At 44.0% G+C, this 25,828-nt stretch overlaps 1 protein-coding gene across 1 annotated transcript in view; it reads left to right on the top strand.

Annotated features, from left to right (window-relative positions):
* The window catches only part of LOC139559196 (collagen alpha-2(IX) chain-like), a 50,604-nt gene that overhangs the window by 11,528 nt on the left and 13,248 nt on the right, over positions 1-25,828 (top strand). The window contains exons 11-22 of the mRNA XM_071374974.1: positions 1,184-1,240; positions 1,411-1,464; positions 3,681-3,734; positions 3,914-3,967; positions 18,255-18,308; positions 18,398-18,451; positions 18,584-18,637; positions 19,054-19,107; positions 20,124-20,177; positions 21,402-21,446; positions 22,103-22,156; positions 25,567-25,620. Of these exons, the coding sequence (XP_071231075.1) occupies positions 1,184-1,240; positions 1,411-1,464; positions 3,681-3,734; positions 3,914-3,967; positions 18,255-18,308; positions 18,398-18,451; positions 18,584-18,637; positions 19,054-19,107; positions 20,124-20,177; positions 21,402-21,446; positions 22,103-22,156; positions 25,567-25,620 (642 nt within the window). The remainder of the gene's footprint in view (positions 1-1,183; positions 1,241-1,410; positions 1,465-3,680; positions 3,735-3,913; positions 3,968-18,254; positions 18,309-18,397; positions 18,452-18,583; positions 18,638-19,053; positions 19,108-20,123; positions 20,178-21,401; positions 21,447-22,102; positions 22,157-25,566; positions 25,621-25,828) is intronic.

Below are 25,828 nucleotides of genomic sequence, written 5' to 3'. Positions count from 1 at the left end.
TTCATTCATGTCCCTCTTTCATCCCTCCCTTAGTCTCTCCTTAATCCAAGTCCCTCATAATGTGATGCCCTGCTGGGGATTTGACACATATAGAAAAAGAGAGTCAGCACACTGATCAATTGGCCACTTTTTTCGCTTTTGGCTGAGAAACAGACTCAATTATACTTTGTATTTTACTTTGGTGTTCTTCTCTCTCTCCTCCCCCCCGCTACCCTTCATCCTCTCTCTCTCTCTCTCTCTCTCTCTCTCTCTCTCTCTCTCTCTCTCTCTCTCTCTCTCTCTCTCTCTCTCTCTCTCTCTCTCTCTCTCTCCTTCCCCCCTCTACCCTTCATCTTCTCTCTCTCTCTCTCTCTCTCTCTCTCTCTCTCTCTCTCTCTCTCTCTCTCTCTCTCTCTCTCTCTCTCTCTCTCTCTCTCTCTCTCTCTCTCCCCCCTCTACCCTTCATCTTCTCTCTCTCTCTCTCTCTCTCTCTCTCTCTCCCCCGCTACCCTTCATCTTCTCTCTCTCTCTCTCTCTCTCTCCCCCTCTACCCTTCATCTTCTCCCTCTCTCTCTCCTTCCCCCGCCACCCTTCATCCTCTCTCTCTCTCCTTCCCCCCTCCACCCTTCTCTCTCTCTCTCTCTCTCTCTCTCTCTCTCTCTCTCTCTTCTCCTCTCTCTCTCTCTCTCTCTCTCTCTCTCTCTCTCTCTCTCTCCCTCCCCCCTCTACCCTTCATCTTCTCTCTCTCTCTCTCTCTCTCTCTCTCTCTCTCTCTCTCTCTCTCTCTCCCCTGCTACCCTTCATCTTCTCCCTCTCTCTCTCTCTCTCTCTCTCTCTCTCTCTCTCTCTCTCTCTCTCTCTCTCTCTCTCTCTCTCTCTCTCTCTCTCTCTCTCTCTCTCTCTCTCTCTCTCTCTCTCTCTCTCTCTCTCTCTCCCCCCTCTACCCTTCATCTTCTCCATCTCCCTCTCTCCTTCCCCCGCTACCCTTCATCCTCTCTCTCTCTCTCCTTCCCCTCTACCCTTCATCTTATCTCTCTCCTTCCCCCCTCTACTCTTCATCTTCTCTCTCTCTCTCTCTCTCTCTCCTTCCCCCCTTTACCCTTCATCTTCTCTCTCTCTCTCTCTTTCTCTCCTTCCCCCCTCTACCCTTCATCCTCTCTCTCTCTCTCTCTCTCTCTCTCTCACCCCCTCTCTCTCTCCACAGTGTCCAATCAACTGCCCAGCAGGGCCTAAGGGTCCCCAGGGCCTGCAGGGGGTCAAGGTATGTGAGTCCTCATCATGAGAAAAACTAGATATTTACCCATCAAGACCTGAAATAAGGTTATTCTGTACAGTATTCCTGTCGGTGGAGTTGTAATTTATCAACTGAATTAATAGTTCATGATTGATTGTTATATCTGTAAACTAACGAACTGTTCTGTTCTGTTCTAGGGACACAAAGGTCGTGCTGGTGTGCTGGGAGAGCCTGGCAGCATTGGGAAACTGGTGAGTCCTAAAGAGTTGTCACGTTCCTGACCGGTTTTCTCTTATTTTTGTATGTGTTTAGTTGGTCAGGGCGTGAGTTGGGGTGGGCATTCTATGTTATGTGTTTCTATGTTTGTTGAAATAGGTTGCCTGATATGGTTCTCAATTAGAGGCAGGTGTTTGACATTTCCTCTGATTGAGAACCATATTAAGGTAGGATGTTCTCACTGTTTGTTTGTGGGTGATTGTATCTCGTGTCTGTATGTGTTACCACACGGGACTGTTTCGTTTGTGTAGTCTGTTCCTGTTCGTGCGTTCTTCGTGTTTATGTAAGTGCTCAAGTTCAGTTCTGTATACGTCGTTTTGTTGTTTTGTAATTTTTCAAGTATATTTTCGTGTTAGTGTTCGTTTACGTCTTGTTAAATAAATTAATTCATGTCTTCATCACCCGCTGCGCCTTGGTCCAATCTCTCTCCGCAAGACGAACGTTACAAGAGTCTGTCTATCTGACAGGCTGACTGTCTGTTTCTTTGTGCCAGTCTATCTGTGTTTTGATCCGGGATCTATCTGAAGCATTTATATTTGAAAACAATATCTTACAATACTTCAAGGTGTGAAAGCAGTCTTTTTCATGCTTCCAATAAAACACACACACACACACACATTCCATGCCGACCAGTAGAAGAAGCAGGCTTAGCGCTAATAAAGCCCCCTGAGGCACAACTGGCACTAATCTGGGTGTGATTAGTCAGGCCTGGCCTGGGCAGCCAGGCATCACGCAGCGAGCCCAGATGAAAGGGATGGTTGAGAGCCAGGTACACGTGGAGTGGATAAGAGAGTAGGAGTTAGAGTGGCCGACTCGGCCTGATGCATTAAGCAGAACTAATGAGCACCAGTAGTACCTGAGACACTCTTTCAGCCAGGAGGGTTTAGCACCTGATCTGCACTCTGCCTGTCTGACTGACTGGCTGTCTGTCTCAGTCTGGCTGTCTGTCTCAGTCTGGCTGTCTGTCTCAGTCTGGCTGTCTGTCTCAGTCTGGCTGTCTGTCTCAGTCTGGCTCTGCTGATCACTGCTCAGTTAGACAGAGACACTCCCTGGCCATCATACAGAGAACACTCCCTGGCCATAACACAGAGAACACTCCCTGGCCATAACACAGAGAACACTCCCTGGCCATCACACAGAGAACACTCCCTGGCCATCACACAGAGAACACTCCCTGGCCATCATACAGAGAACACTCCCCGACCATCATACAGAGAACACTCCCTGGCCATCATACAGAGAACACTCCCTGGCCATCATACAGAGAACACTCTCTGGCCATCAGACAGAGAACACTCCCTGGCCATCATACAGAGAACACTCCCTGACTATCATACAGAGAACACTCCCTGGCATCACACAGAGAACACTCCCTGGCCATCACACAGAGAACACTCCCTGGCCATCATACAGAGAACACTCCCTGGCCATCATACAGAGAACACTCCCTGGCCATCACACAGAGAACACTCCCTGGCCATCACACAGAGAACACTTCCTGGCCATCATACAGAGAACACTCCCTGGACATCATACAGAGAACACTCCCATGCCATATTTTATTTATTTAATTTAACCTTTATTTAACTAGGCAAGTCAGTTAAGAACAAATTCACATTTACAATGACGGCCTACCCCGGCCAAATCCTAACCCGGAGGACTCTGGGCCAGTTGTGCGCTACCCTATGAGACTCCCAATCACGGCCAGTTGTGACACAGCCTGGAATCAAACCAGGGTCTGTAGTGACGCCTCTAGCACTGAGATGCAGTGCCTTAGACCGCTGTGCCACTCGGGAGCCCCGAGAACATAACAAGATCATACAGAGACTCCCTGGCCATCATACAGAGAACACTTTATTCTACTGGCTTCAGTTGGCTGTTATTTACTGAGGAGTTATGTAGTAGCAGAAGTTACAGCTCACGATAGATACATGCATGAAACGTTATTGTCACACTTTTAATTTATTTCTGTCTCTCTGTTTGTCTCTGTCTCTGTCTCTGTCTGTCTGTCTGTCTGTCTGTCTGTCTGTCTGTCTGTCTGTCTGTCTGTCTGTCTGTCTGTCTGTCTGTCTGTCTGTCTGTCTGTCTGTCTGTCTGTCTGTCTGTCTGTCTGTCTGTCTGTCTGTCTGTCTGTCTGTCTGTCTGTCTGTCTCTCTCTCTCTCTCTCTTTTTCTTTTTCTCTCTTTCTCAGGGTACGAAGGGAGAGGTCGGCATCTCTGGTGAGCAGGGAATCCCAGGACCCCCGGTAATGACCTTTATCTATGTTAACAATGTTATATAAACATTATAGTACAGCAATATGGTCAGAGCACATATGTTGTTAAAATGTTGTGAGAATAAAATACAGATGTTAAGTCACTTTTACTCATACAACGTTGACAGAACGTCCTTTATTTCAACTCTCTCTTTCTCTCCATCTCACAGGGTCCTATGGGATTGAGGGGTTACCCAGGAATGATGGGCCCCAAGGCAGAGACGGTAAGTTACAACACACCTCTCTACCTCCTTTACCACACTCTCTCCATCCACCACATCTCCTCCTCCCTGGTTTGTTTCTATCTGTTACCTTCTAAGGGGACATTTGGAAAGAATCCAAACTCCTCTCTCTCTCTCTCTCTCTCTCTCTCTCTCTCTCTCTCTCTCTCCTCTCTCTCTCTCTCTCTCTCTCTCTCTCTCTCTCTCTCTCTCTCTCTCTCTCTCTCTCTCTCTCTCTCTCTCTCTCTCTCTCTCTCTCTCTCTCTCTCTCTCTCTCTCTCTCTCAATTCAATTCAATTCAATTGACATGGCACCTACATGGCACCCATCACCTACAGAGAGATGAACCTAGAGAAGAGTCCCCTAAGCAAGCTGGTCCTAGGGCTCTGTTCACAAACACAAACACACCCCACAGAGCCCCAGGACAGCAGCACAATTAGACCCAACCAAATCATGAGAAAACAAAAAGATAATTACTTGACACATTGGAAAGAATTAACAAAAAAACAGAGCAAACTAGAATGCTATTTGGCCCTAAACAGAGAGTACACAGTGGCAGAATACCTGACCACTGTGACTGACCCAAAGTTAAGGAAAGCTTTGACTATGTACAGACTCAGTGAGCATAGCCTTGCTATTGAGAAAGGCTATGTGCACAGGCTATGTGCACACTGCCCACAAAATGCAGTGGAAAATGAGCTGGACTTCCTAACCTGCCAAATATATGACCATATTAGAGACACATATTTCCCTCAGATTACAGCAACACATCTGCTTTGTGGACACAGACTGACCCAAACTTAAGGAAAGCTTTGACTATGTACAGACTCAGTGAGCATAGCCTTGCTATTGAGAAAGGCCGCCGTAGGCAGACCTGGCTCTCAAGAGAAGACAGGCTATGTGCACACTGCCCACAAAATGAGGTGGAAACTGAGCTGCACTTCCTAACCTCCTGCCCAATGTATGACCATATTAGACATATTTCCCTCAGATTACACAGATCCGCAAAGAATTCGAAAACAAATCCAATTTTGATAAACTCCCATATCTACTGGGTGAAATACGACAGTGTGCCATCACAGCAGCAAGATTTGTGACCTGTTGCCACCAGAAAAGGGCAACCAGTGAAGAACAAACACCATTGTAAATACAACCCATATTTATGCTTATTTATTTTAACTTGTGTGCTTTAACCATTTGTACATTGTTACAACACTGTATATATATAATATAACATTTGTAATGTCTTTATTGTTTTGAAACTTCTGTATGTGTAATGTTTACTGTTAATTTGTATTGTTTATTTCACTTTTGTATAATATCTACATCACTTGCTTTGGCAATGTTAACACATGTTTCCCATGCCAATAAAGCCCCTTGAATTGAATTGAATTGAGTGAGAGAGTGAGAGAGAGAGAGAGAGAGAGAGAGAGAGAGAGAGAGAGAGAGAGAGAGAGAGAGAGAGATAAATAAATGGTGGGACCAACAGCAATAATAATAGTAGTAGTGGACATGGGATTACCATTGTAGACCAGTGTCAACATGACTGAGAAGACACATTACATTGTATGAAAGACAAAACAAAACAAGATGGGAAATATTATCGACATTACTTTGCACTTTTCACTGGCTGTCCCTCATCAGGTTGTGGCAGGAGGACACATATTTGGCTGCCAAAACTGCACATTTTGGCTTTTCACCCAATAAATATTTGATTTTACAGTTTCAAATTCTTTGTATTGAATTATAATTTAGGGAATTTGTCACAGTGTAATAGGAAATGCAGCTCTGTCTCTACCTCTCCCCTGGAGAAGAGTGAGCACAGCCTGTTCTCTCTGGGCAACCAGGTTTGTCTGTGACGACCGGTCTCTATAGCCAGACTGTGCTCACTGAGTCTGTACCTAGTCAATGTTTTCCTCAGTTTTCTATCAGTCACAGTGGTCAGATAGTCTGCCACCATGTACTGTCTGTTTAGAGCCAAATAGCATTGAAGTTTACTTAGATTTTTTGTGGTGTCTTTCCAATAGGTGATATATTTTTCTTTTTGTTTTGTGATGATTTGGTTGGGCCAGATTTTCTGAGTGCTGTCCTGGCTTTATGGGGTTGGTTTGGGTTGGTGAACTGAGCCTCAGAACCAGCTGGCTGAGGGGACTCTTTTCTTGTTTCATCTCTTGACATTGTAGAGCTGTGTGATGGAATGTTTTGGGGTCACTTGTTTTTAGATGGTTGTAAAATTTGATGGCTCTTTTTTCTATTCGAATGAGGAGGGGGTATTGGTCCAATTCTGCTCTACATGCATTATTTGGAGTTTTTCTTTGCACTTGTAATACAGTCTTGCAAAACTCTGCATGCAGTATTTCGATTGGATGTTTGTCCCATTTGGTGAATTCATTATTAGAGAGTGGACCCCATACTTCACTGCCATATAGAGCAATTGGGTCTATAACTGATTGAACATTTTTGAGCCAGATTCTAATTGGAATTTCAATTTTGATGTTCCTTTTAATGGCATAAAATACTCTTCTTGCTTTGTCTCTCAGCTCATTCACAGCCATGTGAAAGCTACCTGTGTTGCTGATATTTAGTCCTAGATATGTATAGTTTTTGGTGTGTTCTAATAGAACTGTGTCCAAATAGAATTTATATTTGTCATCCTTATTTCCGGACTTTTTTTGGAATATCATGATATTCGTTTTTTTTAGGTTAACGGTCAGAGCCCAGGTCTGACAGAACCTGTGAAGATGATCTAGGTGCTGCTGTAACCCCTCTTTAGTGGGAGACAGCAGCACCGGGTCATCTGCGTACAGCAGACACTTGATTTCAGTGTTGTGTAGGGTGATACCAGGTGCTGCCGATTCTTCTAATGTTTTTGCCAATTCATTAATGTAGATGTTAAATAGTGTTGGACTTATTGGGCAGCCCTGTTTCACTCCCCGGCCCTGAGAGAAGAAGTCTTTTTGCTTGTTGCCAATTTTAACCACACATTTGTTTTTAGTGTACATTGATTTAATAAAATCATATGTTTTCCCTCCAATACCACTTTCTATTAGTTTATAAAAAAGACCTTCGTGCCAAATTGAATCAAATGCTTTCTTGAAATCTACAAAACACGAGTAGATTTTGCCTTTGTTTTGGTTAACTTGTTTATCAATTAGAGTGTGGAGGGTGTAAATGTGGTCTGTTGTACGATCATTTTTTTGAAATCCAATCTGGCTTCTGCTCAGGACGTTGTGTTCGTCAAGGAAATTATGTAGTCTGCTATTTATAATACTGCAGAGAATTTTCCCCAAGTTGCTGTTAACGCAAATTCCTCTGTAATTATTTGGGTCAAATTTGTCTCCATTTTTATAGATTGGTGTGATCAATCCCTGATTCCAAATATCGGGGAAAATACCTGCAGGATAATGTTGAAGAGTTTGAGTATAGCCAATTTGAATTTGTGGTCTGTATATTTGATCATTTCATTTAAAATACCATCAGCACCACAGGCCTTTTTGGGTTGGAGAGTGCATAGTTTTTCCAATAATTCTTCTTCTGTAATTGGGGTATCCATAGGATTCTGATAGTCTTTGACTGCTGATTCAAGGATTTGTAATCTTTCTTGTATATCTTTTTGTTCTGGGCTCTTTGTTATATTGCTGTAGAGGTTTGCAAAGGGATTTCTCCACATTTCCCCATTTTGGATAGCGAATTCCTCATGATGAGGTTTGTTTAATTTATTCCAATTCTCCAATAAGTGGTTTGATTCTATGGATTCCTCAATTCCAGCCAGCTGATTTCTAATGTGCTGTTCCTTTTTTGTTCTTAGGGTGTGTTTGTATTGCTTCAGTGTTTCCCCATATTGAAAGCGTATATTTTTGTTGTCTGGTTCTCTGTGTTTTTGATTAGATATATTTCTCAATGACTTTCTTAGATTTTTGCAATCATTATCAAACCATTTTTCATTATCTGTTATTTTTGGTTTGCTCTTATGCTTCTTTAAATTAGCCAAGGAGGCTAATTTGTCAAATATAAAGTTTATGTTCCAAACGGCCAAATTTACACCTTCATTGCTGAAGGAGAATGTTAAGGCTAAAAAGTTGTCCAGGAGAGATTGTATTTTTTGGCTACTAATTGCTTTTTGGTAGATGTCTGTACTGTTTGCACTCCATCTATAGGCCTGTTTAGTACCATGTAATTTATTAAGCTGTGATGCTTCATGGTTGGGTTCTGCTCTTCTCAGATACACTGTGATTTTACTGTGGTCTGAGAGAGGTGTTAGTGGGCTGACTGTGAAGGCTCTGAGAGACTCTGGGTTTAGGTCGGTGAGAAAGTAGTCTACAGTGCTGCTGCCAAGGGATGAGCTGTAGGTGTACCTACCAAAAGAGTCCCCTCTCAGCCTACCATTGACTATGTACAGACCCAGTGTTCGACAGAGCTTCACGAGCTGTACTCCGTTTTTGTTTTTCACTTTGTCATAGTTGTTTCGGTGGGGGTATGTGGGGAGGGAAAGGTTGTTGCTTCCTGGTAGGTGTTTATCCCCATGACTGTTAATAGTGTCTTGTTCTTCTGCTGTTCTAGCATTCAGGTCTCCACAGACCAGTACGTTGCCTTGGGCCTGAAAGTGACTAATCTCCCCCTCTAGAATGGAGAAACTCTCTTCGTTGAAGTAGGGTGACTCTGAGGGGGGAATGTATGTGGCACTTAGGAAGACGTTTTTATCTGTCAAGATAGCCTCCTTGTTGATTTTTAACCAGATAAAGAATTCTCCCGTTTTGATCAATTTGATTGAATTAATTAGTTCAGATTTATACCATATTAGCATTCCCCCTAGAGTCTCTGCCCTGTTTGATTCCTTTTAATTTAGTGGATGGTATGATTATCTCCCTATAACCTAGTGGACAGCCAGTGGAAACATCACCTCTGCACCATGTTTCCTGTAGTACTACAATATCAACATCATCAATTTCTTTCAGGAAGTCTGGGTTTCTGCTCTTTAGCCCAAAAGCAGAGGACTTCAAGCCTTGTAAATTCCAACATGCAACGTAAAAAGATTTCAGATTTTTTTTTTTTCCTTTACCTTCAAAATGAGACAAACACTCACAATCCAACAAGAACTATTAAAATAGTTATTGAGCCACCCTCGTCTGGGTGGCTCTGAAGCTGGGCTGGGGTGGTCTGTGCTGCGCTGGCTGTGGTGGGCATTGAGGTGGGTGGTGCTGTGGTCGTGGCTGTGGGGTCCAGGGTGCTGGTCCGGGGTGTTGTCTTGGTGATCTCGGCGAGGTGGAGATTGCTCCGCTGTTCCTGGGTGGAGAGGTCGGGCTGTGGTTTAAAGCGACGTCCTTGAGAGTCTTGGCAAGGATGGGGACTGTCACCCTGTACAGGTGAACATGGTCATAGAGACAGTCCAGATCGAGGGTGGGATGGTGGGCCAGGTGTACATTGGGACGCAGGGCACAGTCCCGGGATAGGCTGGCGTTTATTCTTTGGATTGTGGCAGGGTGGAATTCCTTCCTCTGTTGAAGGGTTGACACCACGATTCTTGAGTTGGGGAAGATTGCGGAGGCCTTCTCAATCACTCCCCGTAGTGAAGTCGCCACCCTCTCCTGCTGAGCACGCAGGTCGTTGCTTCCGGTATGTAATGATTATGTGGCTTGGCGACCCGAGATGGGCCTTATCAAGCAGCTCCATGGCACTCTGCGTTGTTGGGCACCACACCTTTCTCGTTTTGTGGCTAGGGAAAAGTTTCTTCTCCTGAACAAACTTCCCATTTGAGTCCATCAACAGGACGATGTCAGCCAGTGATTCTTCTGGACTGGAGGGGACAGAGGGGGGGGCTGGTGGGTGTTGGAGCTGGGGTGTGGCTGGTCTGTGCCGGTGCCGCTGTCAGTGGGAGGCTGTTCTGTGGGTTGGGGAGGAGGCGTGCAGCAGGCAGGGCTGGGGAAGCCTGGCTGGTTGAGCTGGGCTCCTCTGCTGTGTGAGGGCAGGGCTGGGGAAGCCTGGCTGGTTGAGCTGGGCTCCTCTGCTGTGTGAGGGCAGGGCTGGGGAAGCCTGGCTGGTTGAGCTGGGCTCCTCTGCTGTGTGAGGGCAGGGCTGGGGAAGCCTGGCTGGTTGAGCTGGGATCCTCTGCTGTGTGAGGGCAGGGCTGGGGAAGCCTGGCTGGTTGAGCTGGGATCCTCTGCTGTGTGAGGGCAGGGCTGGGGAAGCCTGGCTGGTTGAGCTGGGATCCTCTGCTGTGTGAGGGCAGGGCTGGGGAAGCCTGGCTGGTTGAACTGGGCTCCTCTGCTGTGTGAGGGCAGGTCATAGAGTGGTGTTCTAGCTGCTCCTGCAGCCTGTCCTCTGTTATCTCTTGCAGCTCCTCTCTTAGTGTGGTCAGATCGTTATTCCTGTTCTGCCTGTCTTTTTGGAGCTCTCTCACCTCCTTTGTTAGATCAGCCAGCTCTCTCTTGAGTCTGTCTCTCTCTTGCTGAACCTCTTTCAGCTGTGTTGCAAGGCTGCTGTCCTGCTCTGTCCTCACCTTGGTTAGGAGCTCCTCTAAGGTGTGGTTGTCTGGTTGCTGTTTGCTCACGCTCTCCCTGAGCAGGACCACCTCCCCCTCCAGTTTGGTGAACTCATCCCTCATGGCAGCCATGGTGGTGAGGAGGGCCAGAGCCTGCTCTGGACTGAGGGGGTCGCTCTCCTCCTGGGGCGTGTCCTCCACTATGGTGGGAAGAGAGGTGCTGGATGTGCCTTTTTGGGTGTGGATATTAGGGGTGAGGGTGGTGCTGGGGTAGTTTGTCTTGTGGGAGGGCATGTCACTGGTGGTGTCCTTCTCTCTCTCCTCTCTCTCCTTAATGGTCTGAAAGTCTGTTTCAAACAGCCTAATGTTACCTTGCACCATGACAGTCCCAGTCTTGTAGAGGTTGATTGTTATCATGGTGCTGTCAGGGTCGTCTGTCTTTTTGATTTTCAGCTTCCACCCGTTACAGATTCCCTCTTTCTTTATGGATGGGTAGTGAGAGCAGACTGCTGAGCGCCATGCATTTGGCTGGTCAGTGAGGAAGATGAGATTACTCACATCACCGTTTTTGTAGAGGTCTGCAAAAAGGGTTTCTGGCCTCCCCTTTAGTAGTTTCTGTTTAAAAGCTTTCCTCGTTGTGTCATTTTTGGCCTCTTTAGGGTAGAGAATGGATTCTGCGCTGAGGGGGAGTGGGGACATGGTGCCTGTGGGCTCTGCTGCTACTGCTGCTGCCCCGTTGCCATGGCAACCGATTTGTTCGTCTGCTGCTGTTGCTAGCTACCGCTAATTTAGTTCAAAAACCAGCAAAAAGAGTGACAAATCCTCACACAAAAAAACAGAAGATATGTTTGAAGTTAGTCGTGCTCCTTTTTGGTTTACTCACTCAGTTTGGTCGTTTGATGTAGTTGATGTAGTATCTGCCTTTGCTACGTTTGTTCTAGCTCGTTTCTTCTGGCTAGCTTGTTAGTCTGCTGGTTAGATCTTTGTTGTGTAGCTAGCTTGCTAGAGTCAAAACTTCTTAATTTGAGGCGCAAAGTTACTTTTTTTCTGTTCTGAATGAATAGAGTTGTTGTTTATCACTTCTTGTCTGGAATTCTTTTTCGATTAGAGTGTTTATCTCATTCTAAAAACTAAAAAAGATGAAATATATCAGGAGCTCAATATTGCTCAATATTGCCAAAGCAACAGAATACATTATACATTGTAATAAAATTATAAACAATAACAAATAATAATATAAAATGGCAGAAAATAATAATACAAAATTAAATACAAAAATAATAACAATAAAATGATAACAGTCAATAGTCGAATGTAATGTAATAAATCTAAAAATATAAATGGAAAATTAAACTATAACTAACTTATAACTAAATAACGGTCCTCTTCACCATTACATCAGTACTACAACTACTATCATCATTACCACTACTACCACCACCACCATCACTAAACTGCTATCATTACCATTACCACCCATACCACTACTATTACCACCACCATCACTAAACTGCTATCATTACCATTACCACCCATACCACTACTATTTGGAATGATAAACAACAATAATAATAGTAATAACAATAACAGTAATAACAATAACAGTAATTATACGTAAGTTACTGCTTACTATGCAGATGCTATTATTCAGTGTCCCTCAGGCTATGGCAGGCAAATACATATTTGGCTGCAAGAGGAGCCATTGCTCCTTCACCCATGAGTATTTTTAGTCTTTCCTCTGGGTTTAATAAGTTAAAATTTGGAATAAATGTAGTCATTTCTGTGAATAATGAATCTCTTGGTGAGGAATATTTATCACAGTAACGGAGAAAGTGCATCTCTGTTTCTACCTCATCTCTGTGACCACATACACGCTCCTCTTTGGGTAGCCATGTCTTTTTATGTCTGCCGGTTTCTATTGCCAATCGGTTGTCACTCAGCCCGTACTTGGTAAGGATCTGTCTCTGCTTCGTATCTCTGACAGAGTAGAGATAATCAGCCAATTCATATTCTCTGTTTAGGGTCAGATAGCAATTTAGTCGGCTTTGGGATTTTGTTTAGTTTTTCCAATGTTATATATATGAGTCTTTTGATTGGTTCATGATTTTGTTTATTGGAATTCTTTCTTTTGAAGCAGTGCTGGTGTCAGCTTGGTTGGTTAGGTCCAACATCAGCTGACTGAGAGGGCTCGTTTCTGGGCTCAGCTCTTGGGTTTGAAGTGCTTTAAATTGCAGACTCGAATTTGGACTTGAATTTAGATGTAGCCAAAATTGTAATGATCTTTTCTGTATTTTCATTATTGCTGGAAAGCGGCCCAATTCTGCCCTACATGCATTAGTTGGTGTATTTCTCTGGACTTGTAGGATTTTCCGACAGAATTCTGCATGTAGGGCTTCAATTGGATGTTTGTCCCACATTTTAAAGTCCAGTTTATTGAGTGGCCCCCAAACCTCACTTCCGTAAAGAGCTATTAGTAGGATTACACTGTCAAATATTTTGGTCCAAATTCTAATTGGGATGTTGATTTTGAATAATTTCATTTTTATTGCATACAATGCTCTGCGGGCTTTTTCTTTGAGTGCATTCACTGCCATATTAAAGTTTCCCGATGCAGATATGGTCAGACCAAGGTAGGTGTAATTTTTTGTGTGTTCAATTATGGTGTTTTTCAGGGTGAATTTATATTTGTGTTTCTGACATCTTTTTTGTTGTTGTTGGAAAATCATGATTTTAGTTTTTTTGAAATGTACTGCCAGGGCCCAATTATGGCAATATTGCTCTAGAATATTAATGTTATGTTGAAGACCTTCTTTGGTTGGTGATATAAGTACCAAGTCATTAGCATATAGCAGGTATTTCACCTCTGTGTCAAAAAGTGTGAGTTCTGGGGCTGGAGAATGGACCAACATGTCTGCTAATTCATTGATATAAATGTTGAAAAGATTTGGACTCAAACTGCAGCCTTGTCTCACACCTCAACATTGTGAAAAGAATTCTGTTCTTTGGTTTTTGATTTTTATTGCACACTTGTTTTTTCTCTCTCTCTCTCTCTCTCTCTCTCTCTCTCTCTCTCTCTCTCTCTCTCTCTCTCTCTCTCTCTCTCTCTCTCTCTCTCTCTCTCTCTCTCTCTCTCTCTCTCTCTCTCTCTCTCTCTCTCTCTCTCTCTCTCTCTCTCTCTCTCTCTCTCTCTCTCTCTCTCATGTGCTATCTCTCTCTCTCTCCTCTCTCTCATGTGCTATCTCTCTATGTCTCTCATCTCTCTCATGTGCTATCTCTCTCTCTCATCTCTCTCATGTGCTCTCTCTCTCTCTCTCTCTCTCTCTCTCTCTCTCTCTCTCTCTCTCTCTCTCTCTCTCTCTCTCTCTCTCTCTCTCTCTCTCTCTCTCTCTCTCTCTCATGTGCTCTCTCTCTCTCTCTCATCTCTCTCATGTGCTATCTCTCTCGCTCTCTCATCTCTCTCATGTGCTATCTCTCTCTCTCTCTTCTCTCTCATGTGCTCTCTCTCTCTCTCTTCTCTCTCATGTGCTCTCTCTCTCTTCTCTCTCATGTGCTCTCTCTCTCCCTGTCTCTCTCTCTCCCTGTCTCTCTCTCTCCCTCTCTCTCTCTCTTCTCTCTCATGTGCTCTCTCTCTCTCTCTCTCTCTCTCCCTGTTTCTCTCTCTCTCTCTCTTGCTTTCTCTAATGAGAAAGGGTTGTCTGGGACCACGGTGCCTCCATCTGTAGTTAATGATCCAGGAAGGCCATCCATCTTAGCGTTAGCATGAGCTCTGTTAGTCAAGTTAGCGCCCAGGCTAGGTGCCAAGCAGAATGGCTGGCTGTTGGTGTGTAGCGCTAAGTGCAAATCATCCTTTTATCACAGTGGTTAGCATCGTTGTGCTCGTTAGCATGCCCCATAGACACTGAAGGAAATTATAATAAATCATAGAACAACAACTTCTGAAGATACACTTGTTAATGTACCGCAATCTCCTTCTGAAAGATAGACATAGACTACCTTCAGACATAGACTACCTTCAGACACAGACTACCTTCAGACACAGTCTACCTTCAGACACAGTCTACCTTCAGACACAATCTACCTTCAGACACAGTCTACCTTCAGACACAGACTACCTTCAGACACAGTCTACCTTCAGAACACAGTCTACCTTCAGACACAGACTACCTTCAGACACAGTCTACCTTCAGACACAGTCTACCTTCAGACACAATCTACCTTCAGAACACAGTCTACCTTCAGACACAGACTACCTTCAGACACAGTCTACCTTCAGACACAATCTACCTTCAGAACACAGTCTACCTTCAGACACAGTCTACCTTCAGACACAGTCTACCTTCAGACACATACTACCATCAGACACAGTCTACCTTCAGACACAGTCTACCTTCAGACACAATCTACCTTCAGACACAGTCTACCTTCAGACACAGACTACCTTCAGACACAGTCTACCTTCAGACACAGTCTACCTTCAGACACAATCTACCTTCAGACACAATCTACCTTCAGACACAGTCTACCTTCAGACACAATCTACCTTCAGACACATACTACCTTCAGACACAGACTACCTTCAGACACAGACTACCTTCAGACACAGACTACCTTCAGACATAGACTACCTTCAGACATAGACTACCTTCAGACACAGTCTACCTTCAGACATAGACTACCTTCAGACACAGACTACCTTCAGACACAGTCTACCTTCAGACACAGTCTACCTTCAGACATAGACTACCTTCAGACACAGTCTACCTTCAGACATAGACTACCTTCAGACATAGACTACCTTCAGACACAGTCTACCTTCAGACATAGACTACCTTCAGACACAGACTACCTTCAGACACAGTCTACCTTCAGACACAGTCTACCTTCAGACACAGACTACCTTCAGACACAGTCTACCTTCAGACATAGACTACCTTCAGACACAGACTACCTTCAGACACAGACTACCTTCAGACATAGACTACCTTCAGACACATACTACCTTCAGACACAGACTACCTTCAGACACAGACTACCTTCAGACACAGACTACCTTCAGACACAGACTACCTTCAGACACAGTCTACCTTCAGACATAGACTACCTTCAGACACATACTACCTTCAGACACAGACTACCTTCAGACACAGACTACCTTCAGACACAGACTACCTTCAGACATAGACTACCTTCAGACACATACTACCTTCAGACACATACTACCTTCAGACACATACTACCATCAGACACAGTCTACCTTCAGACACAGTCTACCTTCAGACACAGTCTACCTTCAGACACAGTCTACCTTCAGACACAGTCTACCTTCAGAACACAGTCTACCTTCAGACACGGTCTACCTTCAGAACACAGTCTACCTTCAGAACACAGTCTCCCTTCAGAACACAGTCTACCTTCAGACACAGACTACCTTCAGACACAGTCTACCTTCAGACACAGCCTACCTTCAGAACACAGTCTACCTTCAGAACACAGTCTACCTTCAGAACACAGTCTACCTTCAGAACACAGTCTACCTTCAGACACAGTCTACCTTCAGACACAGTCTACCTTCAGAACACAGTCTACCTTCAGACACAGTCTACCTTCAGACACAGTCTACCTTCAGACACAGTCTACCTTCAGACACAGTCTACCTTCAGAACACAGTCTACCTTCAGAACACAGTCTACCTTCAGAACACAGTCTACCTTCAGACACAGTCTACCTTCAGAACACAGTCTACCTTCAGAACACAGTCTACCTTCAGACACAGTCTACCTTCAGACACAGTCTACCTTCAGACACAGTCTACCTTCAGAACACAGTCTACCTTCAGACACAGACTACCTTCAGAACACGGTCTACCTTCAGACACAGTCTACCTTCAGACACAGTCTACCTTCAGACACATACTACCTTCAGACACAGTCTACCTTCAGACACAGTCTACCTTCAGACACAGTCTACCTTCAGACACAAACTACCTTCAGACACAGTCTACCTTCAGACACAGTCTACCTTCAGACACAATCTACCTTCAGACACAGTCTACCTTCAGACACAGTCTAACTTCAGACACAGACTACCTTCAGACACAGTCTACCTTCAGACACAGCCTACCTTCAGAACACAGTCTACCTTCAGACACAGTCTACCTTCAGACACAGTCTACCTTCAGACACAGTCTACCTTCAGACACAGTCTACCTTCAGAACACAGACTACCTTCAGACACAGTCTACCTTCAGACACAGTCTACCTTCAGAACACAGTCTACCTTCAGAACACAGTCTACCTTCAGACACAGTCTACCTTCAGACACAGTCTACCTTCAGACACAGTCTACCTTCAGAACACAGACTACCTTCAGAACACAGACTACCTTCAGACACAGTCTACCTTCAGACACAGTCTACCTTCAGAACACAGTCTACCTTCAGAACACAGTCTACCTTCAGACACAGTCTACCTTCAGAACACAGTCTACCTTCAGAACACAGTCTACCTTCAGAACACAGTCTACCTTCAGAACACAGTCTACCTTCAGACACAGTCTACCTTCAGAACACAGTCTACCTTCAGACACAGTCTACCTTCAGACACAGTCTACCTTCAGAACACAGTCTACCTTCAGACACAGTCTACCTTCAGACACAGTCTACCTTCAGACACAGTCTACCTTCAGACACAGTCTACCTTCAGAACACAGTCTACCTTCAGACACAGTCTACCTTCAGACACAGTCTACCTTCAGACACACTACCTTCAGACACAGTCTACCTTCAGACACAGTCTACCTTCAGACACGGCCTACCTTCAGACACGGTCTACCTTCAGAACACAGTGTACCTTCAGACACAGTCTACCTTCAGACACAGTCTACCTTCAGACACAGTCTACCTTCAGAACACAGTCTACCTTCAGACACAGTCTACCTTCAGACACAGTCTACCTTCAGAACACAGTGTACCTTCAGACACAGTCTACCTTCAGACACAGTCTACCTTCAGACACGGTCTACCTTCAGAACACAGTGTACCTTCAGACACAGTCTACCTTCAGACACAGTCTACCTTCAGACACAGTCTACCTTCAGAACACAGTGTACCTTCAGACACAGTCTACCTTCAGACACGGTCTACCTTCAGAACACAGTCTACCTTCAGACACAGTCTACCTTCAGACACAGTCTACCTTCAGAACACAGTCTACCTTCAGACACAGTCTACCTTCAGACACAGTCTACCTTCAGAACACAGTCTACCTTCAGACACAGCCTACCTTCAGACACGGCCTACCTTCAGACACAGTCTACCTTCAGACACAGCCTACCTTCAGACACAGTCTACCTTCAGACACAGCCTACCTTCAGACACGGCCTACCTTCAGACACAGTCTACCTTCAGACACAGTCTACCTTCAGACACAGTCTACCTTCAGACACAGTCTACCTTCAGAACACAGTCTACCTTCAGACACAGTCTACCTTCAGACACAGTCTACCTTCAGACACAGTCTACCTTCAGACACGGCTTACCAAACCCTGTGGAACTATCTAGGCTGTATTGTAACTTCAGAGTTTCTTGTAACTTCAGAGTTTCTTGTAACTTCAGAGTTTCTTGTAACTTCAGAGTTTCTTGTAACTTCAGAGTTTCTTGTAACTTCAGAGTTTCTTGTAACTTCAGAGTTTCTTGTAACTTCAGAGTTTCTTGTAACTTCAGAGTTTCTTGTATTACCATTAATTGCCTTTCATCTACTTCCTGAAATGCTAATGAGCAGGAAGTGACTAATTCTCATTTCTTGTCTCTCGCAGGGCCCTCGTGGTTACAAGGGCATCAATGGACCAGTTGGCCAACCTGGACCCCCAGTAAGTCTCCAGGAGACTGATATTTGACATTGTGAGTTGATGGGTCTAATTGATCAATCTGATCAGAAGTGTTTGTCTCTCCTCTGTAGGGTGAGGAGGGACCTCAGGGACCACCTGGAGAGGCTGGGGAGAAAGGAGACTTAGTGAGTATTTTACCTAACAGCTATCCATCTTCTCATCAGTGTCTAACTTAATCACACGGATGATGATGATTACGATAGAGGTGTTGTTGATGATGATGATGATGTTGATGAAGATAATGATGTTTCTTACAGGGTGGTCGAGGTATCAAGGGCCCACAAGGAGCTGTTGGCAAGAAGGGAGAGAACGTGAGTGAACAAACTAACTTCACACTTGTATTTCACACTATGGTCTGTTATCTTCTATTACTACGATATAACACAGTCTACTGTTCACACTATGGTCTGGTATCTGATATTACTACGATATAACACAGTCTACTGTTCACACTATGGTCTGGTATCTGCTATTACTACAATATAACACAGTCTACTGTTCACACTATGGTCTGGTATCTGCTATTACTACAATATAACACAGTCTACTGTTCACACTATGGTCTGGTATCTGCTATTACTACAATATAACACAGTCTACTGTTCACACTATGGTCTGGTATCTGCTATTACTACAATATAACACACATATCTACTGTGTAGTAATACCAGTGTTGGAGATATGGTCAGCCATACAGTATCATGTTAACTCATGTCTGGTGTTTCAGGGTCTGCCTGGTATCGACGGAAAGGATGGCACTCCTGGCATCCCTGGAATCAAGGTAAGGCCTGACGTATATTTCATCTATGCACCTGTCCCTGGATCCTACCTGGATTAATGGTGATGATGGTGATGGTGTTGATGATAGTGAGGATGATGATGATGAGAATAATGCTGTTTATCATAGTGATGATAGTGATGATAGTGATGATGATAGTGGTGTTGATGATAATGATGATAATGATGTTGATGATAGTGAGGATGATGATGATGATGATGATAATGCTGTTTATCATAGTGATGATAGTGATGATGATAGTGGTGTTGATGATAATGAGGATGATGATGATGAGAATAATGCTGTTTATCATAGTGATGATAGTGATGATGATAGTGGTGTTGATGATAATGATGTTAATGATGTTGATGATAGTGAGGGTGATGATGATGATGGTGATAATGCTGTTTATCATAGTGATGATAGTGATGATGATAGTGGTGTTGATGATGATGATGATAATGATGTTGATGATGATGCTAATGATGATGATGATGATGTTGATGATGATGATAATGATGATGGTGGTGTTAATGATAATGATGATAGTGATGATGATGATGATAATGCTGATGATGATGTTGATGATGATGATGATAATGATGATGGTGGTGTTAATGATAATGATGATGATGATGATAGTGGTGATGGTGATGATGATGATGATGATGATGATGATGCTGATAGTGGTGATGATGATGATGATGATGCTGTTGATGCTAGTGATGGTATTCATGATGATGATGATGATGATTGTGGTGTTGATGATAGTTATGATAATGATGATGGTGGTGTTAATGATAATGATGATAGTGATGATGATGATAGTGGTGATAGTGATGATGATGATGATGGTGGTGTTGATGATAGCTATGATGATAGTGATGATAATGATGATGGTGGTGTTAATGATAATGATGGTAGTGATGATGATGATAGAGGTGATAGTGATGATGATGATGGTGGTGTTGATGATAGTGATGATAATGATGAGTCTCTTCTTCTTCCTTTCTCTGCAGGGTGCCCCAGGGCACGCTGGGAAGCCTGGTGGTCCTGGTCACCAGGGAACAGCAGTTAGTAAAACATTTAGTATCAACTGTGTGTGTGTGTGTGTGTGTGTGATAGAAAGAGAGAGAGACCACCATCTAATATCCACTATAATTATCCCATCATTATTTATGATTATGTGAGAGAGAGAGAGAGAGAGAGAGAGAGAGAGAGAGAGAGAGAGAGAGAGAGAGAGAGAGAGAGAGAGAGAGAGAGAGAGAGAGAGAGAGAGAGAGAGAGAGAGAGAGAGAGAGAGAGAGAGAGAGAGAGAGAGAGAGAGAGAGATTAACCTCAGTTAGTCCATGTAAACAAGCTCTAAACCCTCATTGTCACCCAGAACACGCAAAGGGTGAGTCTTCTCACCACCATAAATCACCCTCCACCTGCACAGAACCCCAAAAAACAGAAAGAACAACGTTTTGCTGTGAATTATGTGTGTGTGTGTGTGTGTCCAGTGTGTGTGTGTGTTTTCTGGGCAAGTGTCCAGCTTGACCTTTAGACTCAAGCCATTTTGGAATTTAAACAACCTTGAAATTGCTGCTTCTCTACACCAGTGGGCGATTCCTCATAACAAGTGTGTGTGTGTCTGTGTGGTGTCTGTGTGGTGTGTGTGTCTGTGTCTGTGTGGTGTTTGTGTCTGTGTGGTGTGTGTGTGTGTGTCTGTGTGGTGTTTGTGTCTGTGTGGTGTGTGTGTGTGTGTGTGTGTGTGCGTGTGTGAGAGAGAGAGAGAGAGAAAGGTAATGAGAGTGGGATTTCAATGATACACACTATCAAACTGTGACATTAACACAGCCACACTTTTAACACTGGCACTTTGTTTATCACTTACTCAGCCACACAAACGCACACGAACACACACACACACACACACACACACACACACACACACACACACACACACACACACACACACACACACACACACACACACACACACACACACACACACACACACACACACACACACACACACACACACACACACACACACACACACACACACACACACACACACACAGCAGTGACTCTTACCTTTGTACCACATTGTCCATTGTCTCCAGGCAGACCAGGTGATCCCTGTGAACGCAGATCAGTGAGATAACGAGGCTGTATACTCACAACACAGCTAGCTACATGTACATGAAAACCTTTAAGACAGTCACCTGTAAAGTAGAAACATAGAATAAGGGGTCACTTAGAAGTCCTTTATTTGACCTTTGACCTACTCTTTGGCCTTGTCTCACTCATAGGGTTTGCCTGGCAGCCCCGGAACCAAGGGTGGACCTGGAGGCAAGGTAAGGCTGTGACCGTCTCCCCCCTGTTTTTTTGTCCTACTGCTTCAGCACAATAATACAGAACAATACAAACTAAAACACAAACTAAGACAAAGGAAGCTACTCCCTCAACTGATAACGGCAGGTAGCCTAGCAGTTAGAGGGGCGGCAGGTAGCCTAGTGGTTAGAGCGTTGGACTTGTAACCGAAAGGTTGCAAGATTGAATCCCTGAGCTGACAAGGTAAAAATCTGTCATTCTGCCCCTGAACAAGGCAGTTAACCCACTGTTCCTAGGCCGTCATTGAAAAAAAAAATTGTTCTTAATTGACTTGCCTAGTCACTAGTTATGTGGGACGGTAGCGTCCCACCTTGTCAACAGCCAGTGAAACTGCAGGGCGCCAAATTCAAAACAACAGAAATCCCATAATTCAAATTCCTCAAACATACAAGTATTTTACACCATTTTTGAAGATACACTTGTTGTAAATCCAGCCACAGTGTCCGATTTCAAAAAGTCAAAATCTACTAATTATATGCATATTCTATCTTTTATGGTTGAGTAGCAGGCAGTTTAATTTGGCCATGCTTTTCATCCAAAATTCCGAATGCTGCCCCCTACCCTAGTGAAGTTAAATAAAGGTTAAAAAAATACAACTTCATGTTCTGTTTCCTTTCAGGGAGAGCCTGGTCCCAGAGGTCATGTTGGAATGTCTGGTGCCCCAGGACCTCAGGTAGGCCACCTGCCCATATGTTTGTATGTTTGTTTTCCACACACCAGACTACAGATTGTTATTGTGACTGTTGTTAACCTCTCTCTCTCTCAATTCAATTCAATTCAATTCAAGGGGCTTTATTTGCATGGGAAATATATGTTAACATTGTCAAAGCAACTGAAGTAGATAATAAACACAAGTGAAATAAACAATAAAAATGAACGGTAAACTTTGGACTCACAGAAGTTCCAAAAGAATAAAGACATTTCAAATGTCATATTATGTATCTATACAGTGTTGTAACGATGTGTAGATGGTTAGAGTACAAAAGTGAAAATAATAAGAATCAATATGGGTTGTATTGACAATGGTTTTTGTTCTTCACTGGTTGCCCTTTTCTTGTGGCAACAGGTCACAACTCTTGCTGCTGTGATGGCACACTGTGGTATTTCACCCAGTAGATATGGGATTTTATCAAAATTGCGTTTGTTTTCAATTCAAAACAAATCAAAGTTTATTTGTCATGTGTGCCGAATACAACAGGTGTAGTAGACCTTAGAGTGAAATGCTTACTTACAGGCTCTAACCAATAGTGCAAAAAAGTATTAGGTGAACAATAGGTAAGTAAAGAAATAAAACAACAGTAAAAAGACAGGCTAAATACAGTAGCGAGGCTATAAAAGTAGCGAGGCTACATACAGACACCGGTTAGTCAGGCTGATTGAGGTAGTATGTACATGTTGATATGGTTAAAGTGACTATGCATATATGATGAACAGAGAGTAGCAGTAACGTAAAAAGAGGGGTTGGCGGGTTGTGGGACACAATGCAGATAGCCTGGTTAGCCAATGTGCGGGAGCATTGGTTGGTCGGCCCAATTGAGGTAGTATGTACATGAATGTATAGTTAAAGTGTCTATGCATATATGATAAACAGAGAGTAGCAGCAGCGTAAAAAGAGGGGTTGGGGGGGCACACAACGCAAATTGTCCGGGTAGCCATTTAATTACCTGTTCAGGAGTCTTATGGCTTGGGGGTAAAAACTGTTGAGAAGCCTTTTTGTCCTAGACTTGGCACTCCAGTACTGCTTGCCATGCGGTAGAAGAGAGAACAGTCTATGACTGGGGTGGCTGGGGTCTTTGACAATTTTTAGCGCTTTCCTCTGACACCACCTGGTGTAGAGGTCCTGGATGGCAGGCAGCTTAGTCCCAGTGATGTACCGGGCCGTACGCACTACCCTCTATAGTGCCTTGCGGTCAGAGGCCGAGCAATTGCCGTACCAGGCAGTGATGCAACCAGTCAGGATGTTCTCGATGTTGCAGCTGTAGAACGTTTTGAGAATCTTTTTAGTTTCCTGGGGGGGAATAGGCTTTGTCGTGCCCTCTTCACAACTGTCTTGGTGTGTTTGGACCGTTCTAGTTTGTTGTTGATGTAGACACCAAGGAACTTGAAGCTCTCAACCTGCTCCACTACAGCCCCGTCGATGAGAATGGGGGCATACTCGGTCCTCCTTTTCCTGTAGTCCACAATCATCTCCTCTGTCTTGGTTACGTTGAGGGATAGGTTGTTATTCTGGCACCACCCGGCCAGGTCTCTGACCTCCTCCCTATAGGCTGTCTCGTCGTAGTCGGTGATCACTGTTGTGTCGTCTGCAAACTTAATGATGGTGTTGGAGTCATGCCTGGCCATGCAGTCGTTGGTGAACAGGGAGTACAAGAGGGGACTGAGCACGCACCCCTGGGGAGCTCCAGTGTTGAGGATCAGCGTGGCAGATGTGTTGCTTTGTGGATCTGTGTAATCTGAGGGAAATATGTGTCTCTAATATGGTCATATATTTGGCAGGTTAGGAAGTCCAGCTCATTTTCCACTGCATTTTGTGGGCAGTGTGCACATAGCCTGTGCACATAGCCTTTCTCAATAGCAAGGCTATGCTCACTGAGTCTGTACATAGTCAAAGCTTTCCTTAACTTTGGGTCAGTCACTGTGGTCAGGTATTCTGCCACTGTGTGCTCTCTGTTTAGGGTCAAATAGCATTCTAATTTGATCTGTTTTTTGGGGGGGAATTCTTTCCAATGTGTCAAGTAATTATATCTTTGTTTTCTCATGATTTGGTTGGGTCTAATTGTGTTGTTGTCCTGGGGCTCTGTGGGGTGTGTTTGTGTTTGTGAACAGAGCCCCAGGACCAGCTTGCTTAAGGGACTGTTCTCCAGATTCATCTCTCTGTAGGTGATGGCTTTGTTATGGAAGGTTTGGGAATCGCTTCCTTTTAGGTAGTTGTAGAATTTAACGTCTCTTCTCTGGATTTTGATAATTAGCAGGTATCGACCTAATTCTACTCTGCATGCATTATTTGGTGTTTTACGTTGTACACGGAGGATGTGCTTGCAGAATCTGCATGCAGACTCTCAATTTGGTGTTTGTCCATTTTGTGAATTCTTGGTTGTTGAGCAGACCCCAGACCTCACAACCATAAAGGGCAATGGGTTCTATAACTGATTCAAGTATTTTTAGCCAGATCCCGATTGGTATGTCAAATTTTATGTTCCTTTTGATGGCATAGAAGGCCCTTCAATCTTTGTTTCTCAGATCGTTCACAGCTTTGTGAAAGTTACCTGTGGCGCTTATGTTTAGGCCAAGGTATGTATCGTTTTTTGTGGGCTCTAGGGCAACGGTGTCTAGATGGAATTTGTATTTGTGGTCCTGGCGACTGGACCTTTTTTGTAACACCATTATTTTGGTCTTACTGAGATTTACTGTCAGGGCCCAGGTCTGTCAGGGCCCAGGTCTGTCAGGGCCCAGGTCTGGCAGAATCTGTGCAGAAGACCTAGGTGCTGCTGTAGGCTCTCCTTGGTTGGTGACAGAAGCACCAGATCATCAGCAAACTGTAGACATTTGACTTCAGATTCTAGTAGGGTGAGGCCAGGTACTGCAGACTGTTCTAGTGCCCTCGCCAACTCATCGATATATATGTTGAAGAGGGTGTGGCTTAAGCTGCATCCCTGTCTCACCCCACGGCCCTGTCTCACCCCACGGCCCTGTGGAAAGAAATGTGTGTTTTTTTGCCAATTTAAACCGCAGACTTTTTTGTGTACATGGATTTTATAATGTTGTTTGTTTTTCCCCCAACACCACTTTCCATCAATTTGTATAGCAGACCCACATGCCAAATTGAGTCAAAGGCTTTTTTGAAGTCAACAAAGCATGAGAAGACTTTGTTTTGTTTTGTTTGTTTGTCAATTATGATGTGCAGGGTAAATATGTGATCTGTCATACGATAATTTGGTAAAAAGCCAATTTGACATTTGCTCAGTACATTGTTTTCACTGAGGAAATGTACAAGTCTGCTGTTAATGCAGAGGATTTTCCCAAGGTTGCTGTTGACACATATCCCACGGTAGTTATTGGGGTCTCTCTCTCTTTCTCTCTCAGGGTGAGCCTGGTCTTCCTGGTGTAGCTGGTATGGAGGGCGTTCCTGGACCTAAGGTATCTTCTCCCATCACTATAACAAGTCCCCACAGCTATAACAAGTCATCATCACTATAACAAGTCCCCATAGCTATAACAAGTCATCATCACTATAACAAGTGCTATGGAGTTTTTGAATCCATCAAAAACACTACATTTCTAAATAAAAGGTAATTCAGAGTTTCACATCCTCTCATTCTCACCCCCCCCCTCTGTCTCTCTCTCT

This window comes from Salvelinus alpinus, chromosome 29, assembly GCF_045679555.1.
Source record: "Salvelinus alpinus chromosome 29, SLU_Salpinus.1, whole genome shotgun sequence".
NCBI classification, from domain to species: domain Eukaryota; kingdom Metazoa; phylum Chordata; class Actinopteri; order Salmoniformes; family Salmonidae; genus Salvelinus; species Salvelinus alpinus.
This window is presented reverse-complemented; position numbering and strand designations above follow the sequence as displayed.